This window comes from Gouania willdenowi, chromosome 21 (genome assembly GCF_900634775.1).
Source record: "Gouania willdenowi chromosome 21, fGouWil2.1, whole genome shotgun sequence".
Classification (NCBI taxonomy): domain Eukaryota; kingdom Metazoa; phylum Chordata; class Actinopteri; order Blenniiformes; family Gobiesocidae; genus Gouania; species Gouania willdenowi.
In genome coordinates, this window is record NC_041064.1 from 34,415,006 (window position 1) to 34,433,127 (window position 18,122).

General features: G+C 38.5%; 1 protein-coding gene across 5 annotated transcripts in view; it reads left to right on the top strand.

Annotated features, from left to right (window-relative positions):
* LOC114454910 (target of Nesh-SH3-like) overlaps positions 1-18,122 on the top strand; it is a 64,699-nt gene that overhangs the window by 21,799 nt on the left and 24,778 nt on the right. For 2 of the 5 annotated variants that reach the window (XM_028435825.1, XM_028435826.1), the window contains exons 5-12: positions 651-841; positions 2,198-2,241; positions 7,380-7,428; positions 11,182-11,247; positions 11,338-11,418; positions 15,757-16,554; positions 16,638-16,685; positions 16,980-17,168. In XM_028435825.1, the coding sequence (XP_028291626.1) occupies positions 651-841; positions 2,198-2,241; positions 7,380-7,428; positions 11,182-11,247; positions 11,338-11,418; positions 15,757-16,554; positions 16,638-16,685; positions 16,980-17,168 (1,466 nt within the window). The remainder of the gene's footprint in view (positions 1-650; positions 842-2,197; positions 2,242-7,379; positions 7,429-11,181; positions 11,248-11,337; positions 11,419-15,756; positions 16,555-16,637; positions 16,686-16,979; positions 17,169-18,122) is intronic. The other 3 variants (XM_028435829.1, XM_028435830.1, XM_028435827.1) reach the window with 2 other exon arrangements.

Genomic DNA, 18,122 nt, shown 5'->3' on the forward strand with positions numbered 1-18,122 from the left:
CTTCTTTGTGCAAGTTTAAAAAAACCATGAAATAAATTGTATTTCATACCATTTTGTACTTGTAAAGGTGAAATATGTAATCATTGATATCGCAAATTATATCGTATTGTTTAGTATCGAGATTGTATTTTGGAGAAACTGGAAATGCACATGACGTCATCAATATGTGCCGCTTCAGATACAAGAGCAAGTTGAAAGCTGTTCATTTCTATTTGTTTTAAAAGATTAACCATGTATTTATAAATTAAACAATACGTTGATTTAGCTTAACTTTTTAAAAAATAAAAGGAAAGAACGGCTTTTCAATCTACTTACAATGTACTTTTGGTTCCTTCAAAATAAAAGGTCGTGTTGTGTTTTACAGCCTGAGGCCGTTGAGTATGATGACTTTTATTTTGAAGACTAAGGCTGTGTCATTTGATGGCGTTTGGTTTGGAAAGTGAGGCCGTTTGTTCTGACAGAGGTTTTGCTGAGTCATGAGTCCGTTTGGTCTAATTAATAAATGACAGAAGTTTTTCTGATACCTCACTCTGGGACCTGAGGATGTCTTTAAATGTACGCCGTACTGAAGAGGTGTTCTCTCCTCTTAACCCTTACAGAAGGTTGGTTTAGCTTTATTCAGTGTTTGTTGTCATTTGTCCTGTGCTCAGACACTACACCGTGCGTTACCGTGAGAAAAGCAGGAAGTGGAATTACCAAACGTGCCCGACCAGTGACACCATCATCGACAACCTGAAGCCCAACATGGTCTATGAGTTTGGGGTCCAGCCGAGCACCAAGGAGGGTACGGGAGACTGGAGTCGACCCCTTTATCACAACATCAGCTCCACAGTCACAAAGGGTATGTGAGCCAATGAGAAGAAAGCATTTACAAAAAGAACCAATCACAAAAAGGTCTAAATATATCAAATATAACAGACGCTAAGAAATAACCACAAACACATGATGAAGGAATCACTGATAGAAAGTTACTGGGAGATATTTGGCAGCTTTATAAATACATGTCATCCTAATAATAATAATAATAATAATAACATAAAATCCTAGTTTTATTTTAGATTTTAGTCTTATTTTTAATCCTAATTTTCATTCTCAGTCTTGTTATTAATGGAAATTTTAATTTTAAACTCTGTTTTCTTCATAATATTAATACTCCTAATCTTAATTTAAATTGTAGTCTTGATATAATTCCTGATAATTCCTCATTTTAATTCCGAGTCTCAATCTCAATTTTGATCTAATTTCAATCCCAATCTTGATATCAATCTCAATTTTAGATTTAGATTTAATCCTAATTTTTACATTAAAACCAATTTCAAAGTTAACCTTGTACTTAATTGCACATTTGTATTTGATCTTTTTAATTTTCAATTACATTTTAATCCTAATCTTGGTCCTGGTTTTAGTTTTATCGCTGGTTTTATTGCTTATCCTGATGTAGATCTCAATCTTAATAATTTTGTTTAAATCAATTTACAATCCAATATTTGTAAATGTTATGTATTAATCTTAATTGTATTGTGACTAGTAATCTGAAATTTAATGTTAATCAAAATGTAAGTATTTAATACATTTCAGATTTGTTTCAAAATTACCATATTTTTTTAAATTAAAGGTCTAATTCTTTGTGGACTGTTGAGGGATTCACCACAAAAGACGAAAACAATCTCAAATTCTTTTTTCCCAAATCAATTAAGTTCTTCTCGTTCTTTAAAACAGTGTTTCTCAACTGGTGGGTCGGGACCCAAAAGTGGGTTGCGGACAACTGCTCAAAAATAAATAAAATGTTGGACTTGTCTTTTATTTTGAAAGAAACTTTTCTTCTGATAGACATGCTGTGAAATGCATGTTGCACAGGAAAATATATAGATTTATGTTTTAAAAAAAATAGTATATATGTGTGTGTTTTCAACAGCTATTTTTGAAAACCTAAACTTGGTTGGTTGAAAAATGGGTCGCGATCTAATCATCGTGGCAAAATGTGGGTCCAAGGTTGAGACCAGTTAAGAACCTCTGCTTTAAAAGCAGGAACCAAACAGTCTCAAAGAAAAGCCAAAGTGGGTGTCAGCCTCATAAGGTGTAGTATTATACTAGCCTGATAGTTTGGTGGTTGATGGTTAATATACTGAAATCATTTAGCTTTCTTTCATTGTTTTCTATTAACTTTGAACTTTTTCTTTCTAATTTACTTTGATAGGAAAGGTCATCAACAAAACATTGAACCGCCCCACCCCCCCAGTGGTAAGTAAATACTTCTACATATTCTGCTGATATTGTAAAATAATCAAATATTACGGACTGAGCCTTTCACTATTTCAGTTTGCCAAATGTCGCCCCCACAGTGGGGGCAACTTGGCAAGATAGGGGGTGCAATACACAAGAAAAGGATTATATAACTCAACACAGACACAGGACAAAACACAGTATATATAGACCAGACGTGGGTATCTGTTGGCCTTCACTGTAATTTTGTGTGGCCCTGAAAAATAAAGGCAAAAAATGAATTCAAAACTCACAAAATGACAAAAGAATGCGCAGAATTACTCGCAAATTCACAAAATTGCACCAAATTACAGAAAAATATACAAAAGACTCAAAAAACACATAAAATATTAAAAAAAAATGCATAAAAAACCAAAACTAAAACCCTTTGTTCTTCCCAGTATTATTGATCAAGTTAGTCATTATTCTAAATGCTGACATGAATGGCGATAATAGATGTATATTTGATTGATCAGATACAATCACATTTTTGTGGCACCAGTGTGAAGAAATTTGCCCATCTCAGGTAATCACAAATTAAATTAGACTACAGCACAAAACAGAAATGAAGACAAAAGTCTGAGTGGAAAAGAGACTTGAACCTCTAACTTTGACTTTTAAGAACAAAAGCAAGTAAACACAAATTAACACAGACAGCAATACTTAATCATGTCTTCTTTTGGCTCAAATTCATGCTCATGGTTATGGTTATAAATATAGTTGTGGTTATAAATATAAATATGGTTAAGGTTCCTGTTATAGTTATAATTATGGTTATGGTTAGATGTTGGCATTACTTCCTTTAGCCACTTTTCCTGAGTTGGTCTCATCTGTAAGGGTTGAGAGAAGACTCCCAGTGTGTCATAGTGACTCTTTTTGGAGCAATACCTGCGTGATGTCCCCCAGATCCAGGCAAAAGAGGTTACACTATGCTGTGGACAGATATATTCAACATATTAAAATAAACATTGAAGGGGACATAACAACTATCAAAGTGAAAGCATTAGTGCAGACAAGATGAGATAGTGTTAAAAACATACACATCTCCCATACTACACATACACACATACTGACACATTTTTATAGTTTTATAGTTCATTGTAGACATCGCTCTAGTTGTGTTTTGGGAACAGAAAAAACACGACTCCCCAACCAAACTCTTGGGGTACCTGCTATCCGACTTGCACAAGCAATGAGCACACCACTTCACCAATGTGCCTGCTCTGACCATGTCGAACGTCGTTTACATAGTAACGGTTGCTCGGACGTATGATTGGACAATGACTGTGGGCGGGGCTTTTGGGAAAATTGGATACTGCAATTTATACAGTTCCAAAGCAAAAAAGTTGAATGCTAATGTGGACATTAGACTCTTCCATTGGTCCGTAGAACGCTGAGGTGAACATTAGACTCTTCCATTGGTCCGTAGAACGCTGAGGTGAACATTAGACTCTTCCATTGGTCCATAGAAAGCTGAGGAGGACATTAGACTCTTCCATTGGTCCATAGAACGCTGAGGCGAACATTAGACTCTTCCATTGGTCCATAGAACGCTGAGGTGGACAATAGACTCTTCCATTGGTCCATAGAACGCTGAGGTGGACAATAGACTCTTCCATTGGTCCATAGAACGCTGAGGCGAACATTAGACTCTTCCATTGGTCCATAGAACGCTGAGGCGAACATTAGACTCTTCCATTGGTCCATAGAACGCTGAGGTGGACAATAGACTCTTCCATTGGTCCATAGAACGCTGAGGCAAACATTAGGCTCTTCCATTGGTCCTGAGGCGAACATTAGACTCTTCCATTGGTCCATAGAACGCTGAGGCGAACATTAGACTCTTCCATTGGTCCATAGAACGCTGAGGCGAACATTAGACTCTTCCATTGGTCCTGAGGCGAACATTAGACTCTTCCATTGGTCCATAGAACGCTGAGGTGGACAATAGACTCTTCCATTGGTCCATAGAACGCTGAGGCAAACATTAGGCTCTTCCATTGGTCCTGAGGCGAACATTAGACTCTTCCATTGGTCCATAGAACGCTGAGGCAAACATTAGACTCTTCCATTGGTTCGTAGAACGCTGAGGTGGACAATAGACTCTTCCATTGGTCCATAGAACGCTGAGGTGAACATTAGACTCTTCCATTGGTTCGTAGAAAGCTGAGGTGGACAATAGACTCTTCCATTGGTCCATAGAATGCTGAGGCGAACATTAGACTCTTCCATTGGTCCATAGAACGCTGAGGCGAACATTAGACTCTTCCATTGGTCCTGAGGCGAACATTAGACTCTTCCATTGGTCCATAGAACGCTGAGGTGAACATTAGACTCTTCCATTGGTCCATAGAATGCTGAGGCAAACATTAGGCTCTTCCATTGGTCCTGAGGCGAACATTAGACTCTTCCATTGGTCCATAGAACGCTGAGGTGGACAATAGACTCTTCCATTGGTCCATAGAACGCTGAGGCAAACATTAGGCTCTTCCATTGGTCCTGAGGCGAACATTAGACTCTTCCATTGGTCCATAGAACGCTGAGGCGAACATTAGACTCTTCCATTGGTCCATAGAATGCTGAGGCGAACATTAGACTCTTCCATTGGTCCTGAGGCGAACATTAGACTCTTCCATTGGTCCATAGAACGCTGAGGTGAACATTAGACTCTTCCATTGGTCCGTTGAACGCTTTTTTAGATATGACCAGTCACTAAACAATAAATTAAGTAATAAACTTTTCACTAGTGTGCGTTCATACATCTATAGTGGGGAAAAAATGTTTTTGACAGCCACAGATTGTGCAAGTTGTCCCGCTTAAAAAGATGAGAGAGGTCTGTAATTTTCATCATTGCTACACTTAAACTGTTAGAGACAGAATGTGGAAAAAAATCCAGGAAATCACATTGTAGGATTTATAAAGAATTTATTTGTAAATTTGTGCGTAAAATAAGTATTTGGTCACCTACAAAGAAAACAAGAATTCTGGCTCTCACAGACCTGTAACTTCTTCTTTAAGAAGCTCTTCTGTCCTCCACTCGTTACCTGTATTAATGGCACCTGTTTGAACTGGTTATCTGTATAAGAGACACCTGTCCACACCTTCAAACAGTCACACTCCAACCTCCACCATGGCCAAGACCAGAGAACTGTCTAAGGACACCAGGGACAATTGTAGACCTGCACAAGGCTGGTATGATATCATCTACAAAAGGCAAACAGCTTGGTGAGAAGAGATCAACTGTTGGATCTTTTATTAGAAAATGGAAGAAATACAAGATTATTGTATTATTATGGTTTTTTAGATTATAGCTTCCTTTTGTCAAAAAATATAACTTTTTCCTAATTTTTGTCATTTTTTGCAAGTTCTTTTTGACACTTATACAATTTTTGCCACTTTTCATCCAAATAAGCTACCTTTTCCCCAATAAATAACACTTGTTTCATCTTTTCCCTAAATTTTATTTATTTTTTTTTCCACATTTCTGCCCTTTTTCACTATTGTTTACTACATTTTGCTCATTGAAGCTACTTTTTACCATTACATACCACCTGTTTCTTCTTTTTTGTAAATTTTTTGCCACTCTTGACTGCTTTTGGACCATTTTAGTCACTTTTCACTCTATACTTACCTGTTTTTGCCATATTTGGGCCATTTTTTGCCACCTGTTACTCATTCTTTGTCACCTACTTACACTTTACTCATCACTGTTAACTCTGTTCATCTTCTCGGAATGGCTACTTCATCAATTGGGTGGCTGTGATTGGCTTGATCACCATTCAATTAATCTAGCTAGACCAAGACATTTTCAACAATGAATCCCTCTGTCTTTTTATGAAAGTGTGGGTGTCACATTCCCCACTGGTGAGATGGCCTGGCTGGGACCACAGTAACAAAGGTTACTATTAGTAACACGCTACGACGTCATGGATTAAAATCATGCAGTGCCCGAAAGGTCCTCCATTAAATACATTCTCTTAGATTTGAGGGCGATCATCAAAAACAATGAAAACTTGGCAAGCCCTGTATTTGCAAGGCAAATACGTATTTGCCCTTTGGAAAAATTGCCAAAAATGACAAGTTAGTTCTTTTTACTCATTAAATGTAAAGTAATAATGCAGGAAAAACAGAAGACTGACCTTGACCTATAAATATAACCTTGAGCAAAGGTCAAGGTCACACAAAGTATTTTCTTTTACTGGTAGGTTGTACAGCTTTGGTCTGATGAAATAAAATACTCCACTTGAGATGAACTTTTCACAAATTTAAGCATCAAACTTGTACAACAAATATTCATAGACATATGGAAAATTTGGTTTTTTGACACTTGATGCGACCTTGACCTTGACAATTTTGCTCAAAAAAAGGTTGACTGCACGTCCTTGACATTGCCCCTATGAAATGACATACTTGTCATTAGTGTTGCATTAATAGCCTAGGAGGACTTCCAGGACAAAGCGTTACGGAAGAAAAATAAGAAGAAGAAGAACTCAAATGCCAAATACAACAAGTAAAAAAAACATGTTGGGATGGGTTTTTCCAGGTGGCGTTACCATGGTAACAGAGTACAGGTGATCACTGTGTGGAGTTTATGTAATTTCCAGGTTGTGTTAACATTTTGTGGCGCTTTGGGTGGGGCTTGTGTCAGAGGAACATGAGTTTGTCACACACCTCCATGAGCTTATGCTGCTCTCATTAATTTTCCACCCAGCGAATGGATGGAAACGTATAGGTGCAGCCAGGAGAGGCCGTTCCTGAGCCTGAAGTCTGAATGGACCAAACGCGATCATAACACGAGAAGGGAAAAATAAGACATGTGGGACGGACGGTAAGGGAATTACCGCTGGGAAAGCTGGCGTTTGGTTTTTCTGCAGCGTCACGTGCGCTCAAAACACTAAACATTGCAGCTGTTGAAGTTTAGGCCTTGCTCAGGGAAACTTGGAATAACAGCAATCTCCACAAGGACTTTTCCAATCCCTCATGGAGTGAGGCGCATGTGAGTTATGCAACACGGCGGTGGAGGAGGAGGAGGAGAGCAGGAGGTCAAACGCTGGAACCTAAAACCTGAGATGATTACAGAGAGTAATGACCACGTGTTTGTGTGTTTCCTGCTTTAGAAACCTTTGACTCCAGGACCCAACTCTGTCCCCTTCTCTCCTCAGCACGGTAAGTCTCAGATAGCAGATACAAGCGATGCAGCTGTAGAACTGGGAACAATCTAACAACTGACAATCACATTCTTCAGGAACACTGAAGAAACCTCAAGTAGAAAACCTGATGTTTTTCCTCTACTTTGTTCTTCCTTCTGTGAATTTTTCCCTCAAACTGAGAGTGATGTACCCGTTTATGAGATTTGTTAGTAGATTTGTGTGAAAGATCGACTTGTCCTTTTCTTTCCTCATGTTTCCACTCAGGTGTTTCTCATTAACTAGTTCCCCTCCCTCTCCACTTAAGGAGTGTCTGATATGGAAAGCTGTTCAAACATAAATTGGATATTGGTAAAATCAACCATAGTTAAGTTCTACTAGTGCTCAATGTTGGTTTACTAGTGTGAAGCCAAAAGTACTACTACTACTACACCAGGGGTCTGCAACCTGCGGCTCTGGAGCCTTATGTGGCTCTTTGACTCTTTTGCAATGGTTTAAAAAAAATATCGAAACAAAAAGTTGTTATTTTCTTACAGAGGGTATTAATGATTAATGACATTGACACCAGGGACGTGCCGTGACCACTAGGGCTGGGTAGGCACGTTGCAAATCGAGACCACCAATGACAATTTCATATGTTTCTGCTGTCAAGTGTTAATTCAATTCAAATCAATTTTATTTGTTCAAAGCAATTTCCAACAAAGTAATCTCAATGCGCTTATCAAAATAATAAATTCATAATAAGAAAGAAAAAACCCAATAAGATCCACATGAACATGCATTTAGCCATATAACAAAATCAACATCATAAACACCATTAAAGAAACATAAAAAATTATTTAATATAGCCTCCATACTCTCCCAACAAGATATATCTCATGACACGGCAGCACATCTGTTGTTTGTGTTGGAAACAGAAACACGGAGAAAATGACAAAATCCCAACAATGTTCTGACCTTTCTTTTCCTGATGCTCTGGTAGCTCAGGTGTTTGTCTCCATCTTTTAAAAGCTGTCGTTTTTCCTCAAAAAAAAAGTTTCTTTATTGTCTCTAGCGCTGTCATCCTGCCTGTAGTGTTATCCCGCCCACTAGCTAAAGAACGTAGCAGCAGCGGTCACGTGATATCTATTCACTAATGTACTGTGAATTTACGTATAGCATTTAGCATAGCGCGGTTACGTGCAAAGGCAGTGTAGAGAGCTGCCTTTGCACGTAACCGTTCTATGCTAAATGGTTGTCATCTTGGGGACCTGACTGCGCATGTGCAAACACGTAAAAACACGCAATGGGAACGGAGGCAGAAGAGCAATGTGCCTTTGGGAGGGGGCGTGGCCTCCCTCTGCCTTACAGCGGAGTAAAAAAAAAAAAAGACTGTGCAGCTGTTCCAGGAAATAGTGCTGTTTAGTAATTTGGGCTATGAAAATGCACAAAAAACTTATAGGTACTGTAGGCTATTGGAAATGGAAAAATAAATAACTTATAATTATAATATAATTAAAAAAATAAATAAATAAATAAAATTATAATTAAAACAAATAATCAAAATATCAATTCACCCTTGGGTAGGCACTGCCTACCTTGCCTACCCTGACGGCACGTCACTGATTGACACCAAATACAATCATGATATAACAATTTGTCAAACTAAAATTAAATCCCGCTGTGCAATAACTCTTCCACCTTCCTACTTCACCTCCTGCAACATCTTTACACCATTAACTTTTCTTGCACCTGTGGTTAACCTTAATTTTTAAAACCCTGGTAAGATAACTACATGAACTAAAAGATGATTCTGGAAGAAAATAGAAATTTTATTTGCGTGGACAGATTCATTTAACTGCCAACGTGTATGTTTGATATGTGGCAAGAAATTAGCAATTAGCATGTGTCGACCCATGTGTTTTCAAATTCAAGTGACTTTTTGTAGCCCTTCAGATACATTAACTCAAAAAAAAATCTTTATTTAATATTTTGTTCATGTACTGAGATGCGTAAGAATTTGAAAATGCAAGATACTGTTTTGTTGTTGTTTAATGTCAATTTCTTTTATTTTATTTATTTTAAACAGTTTTAAGTTGTCATTTACATGTTCAAAATAAATAACTAAATCAAATTAAATCAAATCAAACATTATTCGATAAAAACTGTATAGAATTTTATGCGCTGTATTGTCTTCATTGAGAAGGCATTTTTTCTGGCTCCAGAAGGACTTTAATCCAGGTGAGATGACGCAGAATGGCTCCTTTGAGAGAAAAGGTTGCAGACCGCTGTACTACTGTAGTACACTAGTAGTTAGCCTTATAGTAGCTAGTTAGCCTTATAGTAGCTAGTTAGCCTTATAGTAGGCTAACTACTAGTTAGCCATGTATGCTTATAAGGGGCGAGGAAAGCAAATTCAGACACCTTTAAAACATACAACCTTTACTAGTAGAACAATAATTTTAGTTTACTAGTACATTCAAAATCTCACTAATATTACTAGTCGACTGTTTTTAGTCTACTAAAAGTACTCAAAAGCTAAAAGATTCACTAATAGTATTAGGAGGGACTATAATTAAATCTAACTCCCTGATTGGTTGGAATATTACCAAAAGCCTAAGGAAAAACTGAATTTGCGTTTCCCCGCCCTCTTACTAGCATATACAGTCACTAGTAAAGTGTACTCACTCATTAGTAAACCAGCATGTGAGTACTAGTAGAGTTGAACTATCGTTGATAGGATTAGAAATGAGGATATCAGAGACAGCTCATATTGGACCGGGAAAGTTAGAAATAAGGCTGCAGGAGAGATGATAACTGTGTAGGAAAAAGGATGCTGAGGGTGAAGAAGAGTGAGGAAGAGGAGGAGTGGGAGGATGATGCAGGACATTAATGTGAGGAAGACAGGAGTACGGTGTACATTTTAGGACATCCTCAGGTCTCAGAGTGAAGAATCAGCAAAATCTCTGTCGTCTATCAGACCAAACAGACTCATGACTCAGCAAAACCTCTGTCTCATGAAACGGTGTCACTCGTCAAACCAAACGGCGCCAAATGACGGCTTCAAAATAAAAGTTGTCAGCTTCAGGATGTGAAACATGACATGATGTTTTATTTTGGAGAAACCGGAAAAACACATGATGTCACAAATGTGCGCTGCTTCGGATTCGGGAGTGCGTTCAGAGCTGTTATTTTCTATTTATTTTTTAAAGGTTAAGATATATCAATGTTTTATTTAACTATGTATTTATTAATCAAACAATAGGTTTATATATCCTAACTTTGAAAAAATGAAAGGAAAGAACGTCTTTTCAACTTACTTCTTTATGTGTTCTTCCAGTTCCTTCAAAACAAAACGCCATGTCATGTTTTACCGACTGAGGCCGTTGAGTATAATAAAAGTCAAAAAGGACTTTTATTTTGAAGCCTGAGGCCGTATCATTTGACGGCGTTTAACATGACGGAGGTGTTGCTGAGGATGTCCTAAATTGTATACCGTATATGTGACTGGAGGAAGGATCACTGGTAACAAATCTATCATAGAAGAAGAAGATTAGCTGCAGATATCTGTAACGTGATGATCTGCATTGACAACTGAAAACTTTCAGGATGGAACTAAAGTTTAAAATGATTGATTGTCTCTCTGTGTCAGAGTAAATCATCCTCTCATCAACCCTTGTGTTCTGCTATGCGTTCTATCCACATGCTGCTTGGTGTTGTGAAGTGAATCCAACTGTCTGTGTTTCTCCTCATCAGGACTGCAGAGTTTAATCTCTTCTTTTGTCCCTGTCAGTTGTCCATAACAAGACTGTGGCTAGCCAGCCGCTCCACCGCATCACTTCCCCAAAAACCAGCATCGGTAATGACCTCTCTGTCCTTAAACAGGGTTCAAAGGTCACGCATCAACACCTTTTTCCTCAGGTCTACTAACATACACTATATTTCCCAGCTCCGACCACAACTACTAGAAAAGCCCCCGTGTCGACCAGCGGACCCACACGCTCACCCGTCATCAAGAAACAGCCAATCGGTAAACAGCCACAAGGCTTTTATAAAAGCTTCTTTTTGCCTCCAACAGTCGGCTGTGAGTGTACGACAGTGTGTACGACAGAGTGTACGACTGTGTGTACGACTGTGTGTACGACAGTGTGTACGACAGTGTGTACGACAGTGTGTACGACAGTGTGTACGACAGAGTGTACGACAGAGTGTACGACAGTGTGTACGACAGTGTGTACGACAGTGTGTACGACAGAGTGTACGACAGAGTGTACGACAGAGTTTACGACAGTGTGTACGACAGTGTGTACGACAGAGTGTACGACAGAGTGTACGACAGTGTGTACGACAGTGTGTACGACAGTGTGTACGACTGTGTGTACGACTGTGTGTACGACAGTGTGTACGACAGAGTGTACGACAGAGTGTACGACAGAGTGTACGACAGTGTGTACGACAGTGTGTACGACAGTGTGTACGACAGAGTGTACGACAGTGTGTACGACAGTGTGTACGACAGTGTGTACGACAGTGTGTACGACAGAGTGCACGACACGTTAAAGCACAAGTTCTCAACTGGTCTGTTTAGAAGCACCTTCACCTCTTATCAACACAAAACACACAACGGGGGCCTCAAAAGCGTGATCCAAGTGTCACATTATCAACATTAATGTCAATGTTTGTGTGTTTTTGATCTTTTGCTAGTTTTTGCTGTTTTTTTTTGCTGTTTGTGTGTTTTTGTAATTTTGTACATTTTAGAGTTGTATAATGTCGTTTTTTGTGTGTTCTGTTGTCATTGTGTGCGTTCTTGCTTTTGTTTTGTGTGCTTCTGTTGTTATTTTGTGTCATTTTGTGTGTTTTTTGTAACTTTGTATGTTTTTTGAGTTGTATAATGTCATTTTTTGTGTGTTTTAGTCATTTTTGTGCATTTTTGCTTTTGTTTTTTGTGCTTATGTTGCTATTTTGTGTGTTTTTGGAGTTATGTGTATCTTTGTTGTTGTTGTTTTGTATCTTTTAGTTGTCATGTCGTTTGTTTTTGTTGTAGTTTTGTGTTTTTGTTGTTCCTTTGTATGTTTTTTTAATTAATATGTGCAATTTTGCTGATTTTTTTTTTTTGTCAGATTTTCTGTCATTGTGTGTGTGTCTTTTGCAACTGTGTATATAATTAGAGTTGTAAAATGTAATTTTTTGTGTCCTCTGTTCTCATTTTGTGTATTTTTGCTGTTGTTTCGAGTGCTTCTGCTGTTATTTTGTGTGTTTTTGGAGTTATGTGTATTTTTGTTCTCGTTTTGTATCTTTTAGTTGTCATATTGTTTGTTTTTGCTGTAGTTTTGCGTGTTTTTATTGTTTCTTTGTAAATTCTTAGTCATTAGTGTACGTTTGTTGTCATTTTGTGCATTGCTTTTGTTTTTCCTTTGTAGGTTTTTGGAGTTATTTTGTGTGTTTTTACTCTTGTTTGTGTCTGTTTCTGTCATTACGGGTGTTTTTTGCTCCTTTGTATGCGTTTGGGGCTGTGTAATCTCATTTTGTGTGTTTTTGAAGTAGTTTTGTGTTTTTGTGTTGGGGGCCACCCATGTCCGATTTAGAATAACACAGGACAAAGGATTCTGTGCTTGATCAGATGAGTCATTGATAATGTAGAAATTTGAATCGATGGCACTGCAGAAACCAACCCCTTTCAAAATAAAAGCCCCCTGCAGTCGGGTCTGTGACTCACTTTAGGGTCCCAACCCATGAGTTGAGAGCCTCTGCTTTAACGTGTTCTATAGTTTTTGTTGCATGATAAAGAGTGGCATGTTTTGAATGTGTTCAGTACTGAGGACAGTCTCAGTGATGAGGTTTCAGATGCATGGCAAGGATATGGTTTCCTTTAAGTTCACTGTCTACAGATCAATTTCTGTTGTAAAAACTATTTTTTATTTATTTATTTATTTATTTATTTATTTATTGCTATTTTTAAACTGTTATTCTTAGTGAAAAATATTTCAATAGAAACACTTAAATAAAAATGTACTGTAATTACTCTAATCTTTTTATTTCAAAATGTATTTGTTCTTTTTTTAATTTAAATTTTGATTCAAATGATTTTCCTTTTAATTAATCTTTTATAATTTTGAAAAAAAATGTTTTTTTAAATAATTTTTTCCTTTTTATATCATTGACTTAAATTTTTAAATAGTGTAAATATTGCAACGTTTTGTAGTTTTAGTTCAAAAACTTCCACAAGGGTCTAAGTTTGAGTTATAAATTAGTTTTTTTCTTCCTTAATTTTGTCCCTCTGTCTTTTTCTAATGCCTTTGCCTTCTTTTTTTTATTTCAGAAGTTAGAGCATGATTATCTTAAACATGTGTGTGAATCTGTTGCTTTTGCAGGCATTGCAGTGCAGATGATGGTGTAAAATATGCATGTCAAAAGTGCATGAAGCAGATGTTTTCTCTTTCTCCCACAGGAGAGTCAGCAGGATCTGTTGTTTCCTCCTGAATCCATATTATGCATCTTTTTTTTAATTTTTATCCACGCACACATATAGGAGAGTCGACTCCAAATGACCAACGTTCATCAAAAACTCAAGAAATTTTAGCATTAGATGTGTTCAAATCTGGTTCTGGTGGGCCTCGACTTTGCAGATTGTAGAGGGATTTGAGTCTGTTTTGCAGGTTTCAGGGTTTCAAGAATGAGTTTTGCAAGTTTAAAAAATCTCGGGCATTGTTTCTGTTGGGTTTGGAATTCCCAGGCCTTGATATTGCAAGCTTTCATAGCCTTGGGTCTTGATTCTGCAGGCTTTAGAGGTATCTTACCCCATTAACTGAAATTGTAGAGGTATAGGTCTTCAGTTTTTAAGGTTTAGGGGTTCTGGTCCTGCACGTTTTTTAAAGTCTCTAGTCTTATTTCTCCAGGTTGAAGTGCTCTCTGACCCGAATAATGCATAATGGTTTTTGAGGTCTGATTTTAAATGCAGGTGTTTTCTTTGCTTCTTCAGATTTTAGAGGTCTTGGACCATAGCTCTACAGGTTATAGAGGGTTTGGGCTTTAGTTTTATATGGTTTAAATGTCCTGGCCTTGATATTACCATTTTTAGAAGTTTCAGTCTTTGTTTCTAAAAGGTTTTATTGTCTCCGTTAACTTTTTGAGGTCTTAGGTTTTGTTCTTAAGGGTTTGGCCCTGGTCTTTTTTCTGAATTTTACATGTTTTATTGTTCTTGGCCAATGGTTCTGCAAGTTTCAGAGTTACTAGGCCTTATTTCTCTGTTTTAGGTGTTCTTTTTACTCCAACATAGCTGAATCTGTGATTATTTACCTTTTGTACTTTGTACAAATACATCTGTTGAAGTAGAGAATTAATATCAAGGGGATTCAGGGCTGTGGTGGCCCTCCAGAACCAGAGGTGTACATTGTTTGTAATCCCTCTATCCCTATCTTGGCATCTTTCCCCCACTCAATCATTCTCCCATCGTTTAAGGTAAACTTGGTGACGAACAGCCATTGTAGCACTGCCCGTTGTGATCCCTCAGCAAGCAATCCATCAGCATCTAACAAACCCCCATGTGACAGAGCCTCTTAGAGCCACAGCCAATGGATTTGGACGGCCATCACTCACACACGTCCTGACCACAGGAGCCGAATCTGTCTGTAATAACACGGCTGTTACAGTTTAAATAGCTCCATATGCTCAGCATGCCTTTGAAATTAGACCTGCTCTATTAGAACAGCGAGATTGAAAGTTTTCCGTAACTGGTGCTGAAATATAACCAAAATAGAAAGAAAGAAAGCATTGCTTTAAATGTATATGTATCAACATCATTCTAAAACTCTGCTACAGAAGAAGTAGGACAAATGGGATATCTCTTTCAGAATGCTGAATTTAATTTCTGAGAGGTCTGATATCAAAGTCAGAAAACAATACATAAATAAATGTCCTAAAGCGTTGAACTGCTTGTCACAGCTGGCAGCACAAGTTTTGAACATTAAATTGCAGATTTTGTAGATTTTTATACCAAAGCAATGTCCAATAGAGCAGGTTTTAAAATCATATAACTTTATACTAGACTACTGTTCTTCCAACAAAGTCATTTTGCACTTGAAACCCTGAAACTCATCGTCCATGTAGAAAATCAACAGAATCCCCTATTTCTTCTCTACATCTTGTTCTGTCTGAGGCTCAGTCAATGTGCAAGAACTAAAGGTTTTTTTATCCAGAAGTATTTAAAGTCTGTGTTAGGAGAAAAATGTCAGAATGCTGATTTTAATCTCAGTAATAATGCCACATTTTGTTGCCTATTGGCACTAATCCTCTTTCGCACATCATCATATTGGTAACTACTTTACTCTGAGCTCTGTTGGTTCTATTTTCTCTTTCTCACACAACCCAGGAGGAGAACACCCATCCAGATCTGTTTCTCCAGTTCCAGTGGTCTCATTAGCTCCCAAACACTACACAACAACCACCACAACAGCTGTGATATCTACGCCAGTAAATCTGGAAACGTATTCCCAACCAAACCCTCCCTTTTCCCAACAAGCCCAAACTAAACTTTCGCCCCAAACCCAGCCAACCCTCGAGACTCCACCACAAGTACCAACCACTTCCCAATCAGCTCACAAAACACACTCACCACCCACGACAACTACTCATTTGCTCACAACAGCTCTAGCTAGAGCCACAACACAAGCACACTTTCTGAGCACAGGGCCAAACCTCCACTTACAAACAATCCCACGTAATTTACAAACTCAAAATCAGAAGAACAATATCACGGAGGCACCAGCTTGGAATGAAACCCAAACCAAACCCGTAGTATTTACTGCATTTCCAATTATTTCTCAAACGACATCACCCAAGCTGCAGTATCAGGCCCAGCCTACTCCTAAACCTAAGGTCATTTCTGTCAAAACTAAGTCCAGAAATCAACCTGATGTTAATGGCCAGGCCAACAGCCAGTCATTATCTCAGCCTAAAATCCAGTCTGTGGAACCACTTCAGAATAAAAAGAATTCACGCAAGTCTAAAGTCAGGGATCAACAGCCACAGACTTCATTCAGGGATAACGCTACATCTGACCTGCTGCCTATACCACAACCTTTGACTAGTCCACTACCTGAACCTGGGCTTCTTTCTCTGCCTGAGACCAGGACGTCCTCTGGACCCACCAGGCAGGCAGTGGCCAAGGGTAAAAACAATACTGTTGGCTATAAGCCATCGACACTGCCTTTCCATCACTGATTCAGATGAATAGCAGGTTTTCTTCTACAGCTCCTAGTCCACCAGAAGAGAGCAAACCTCTATCAAGACCTGGCCATGGTAATAAACCATGACAAGTGTAACCCATTCCCATCGCTGCTTTTTTCCTCAATCCACGCCAAATGCCATGCTTTCCAACCATCAGATGATGTCACTGCTTCCCATTCTGCACCCAACACGCCCCGCCCTGTCCGTGTTCCTGTCCTGGTGTGTGTCGTCAGGCTCAGCTCTCATTCCTTCCTCCATCTCATCTCTTTCTGCTCTTCCACATCCTGTCTCCAGTTCACTCCATCAAGGTAACAGTGTCGGGAGTCGAGCATCACTAACATCCCACTGCCTCTTTTCCTCATCTAGGCTCCAGAATCCTCAATCCGTCAGTTTCTGGAGGCCCTCGTTCTCCTATTAGCTCATCAGCTCCTACAGGAGGAAGAAACTTCACCCTGTCTCGCCCCCGGCCCCCTCTACCCTCCACTAACCATGGTGTCGGTTCATTCTCTCCATCCAAGACAGCCCCCTCACCTCGCAGCTCCAGCACAACTGGCGGTAAACGAGCCCCATTTCCTTACTCCTTTTCCTTCTTTTTCCCAAACAGCTACCTCAAGTTATTCTATGGCTTTCTGCAGCTCCAGGAAATAACTTTCTCTCTTCCATTGCTTTCACTCTCCAATGCACATGTGTATGGTGTTCATCCATGTGATTCAGATATGCTCCTGGCAAGGATACACCACAGTTGACACAAATCACAGACACTGCAAAGAGTGATGGAAACATCTCACATTTTCTATTTACAATCTTAGCGTTTGTCCACATGTATCAGCAGTAACTGGGAATGCCATGAAAATATTTTTTATTCATTTGCAGTATGCATTTATGCATCAAAAAAAGAGATGTTTGTTCAATGGTCGATATTGAAGATGCATACTCAAAAAGGCCAAAATGTTAATATTTCCTACCTGATTATCCTGTTCACAATCCCAAGGCAATGAAGCCTAATTTTACACTAATTTAAGCCTAAATTATATGCTTAAGGTAATACTAGTTGTTAGTTATGGGAAATTATGGTGTTTCTCCTCCTCGTTTAATTTATTTCCCATTAGTATTTCTTAGACAAAGTAGTTTCTTGTTCTCCACCTCCCTGCCACTTTATAATACAAATCCAGGCGAAGCCACCATAAAACCTTCACATATCGGACAACCGTGTCTCTTGATGGATAATCTTCTCACCGAAAGTTTTAGCTCCGATTTAAAGACTTCTATGATGATCCTAATGTTGGATAATCACCTTGTTGAACAGCTGTGAGTGTTGCTGATGATATAAAACTTAAAGATTGCTGAAACGATGCAGTATGAATCAAGTCCATTTACAATTTTTAACATAAAAATCCCCTGTCTGTCAGAGAGCCAAGCACTGTTTCCATCCTCAACCCTGTAACATCTTAACAACTTAGAGTAACAGCACAGCAATACATCATTAGCATGGAGGTGACTGTCAATAGA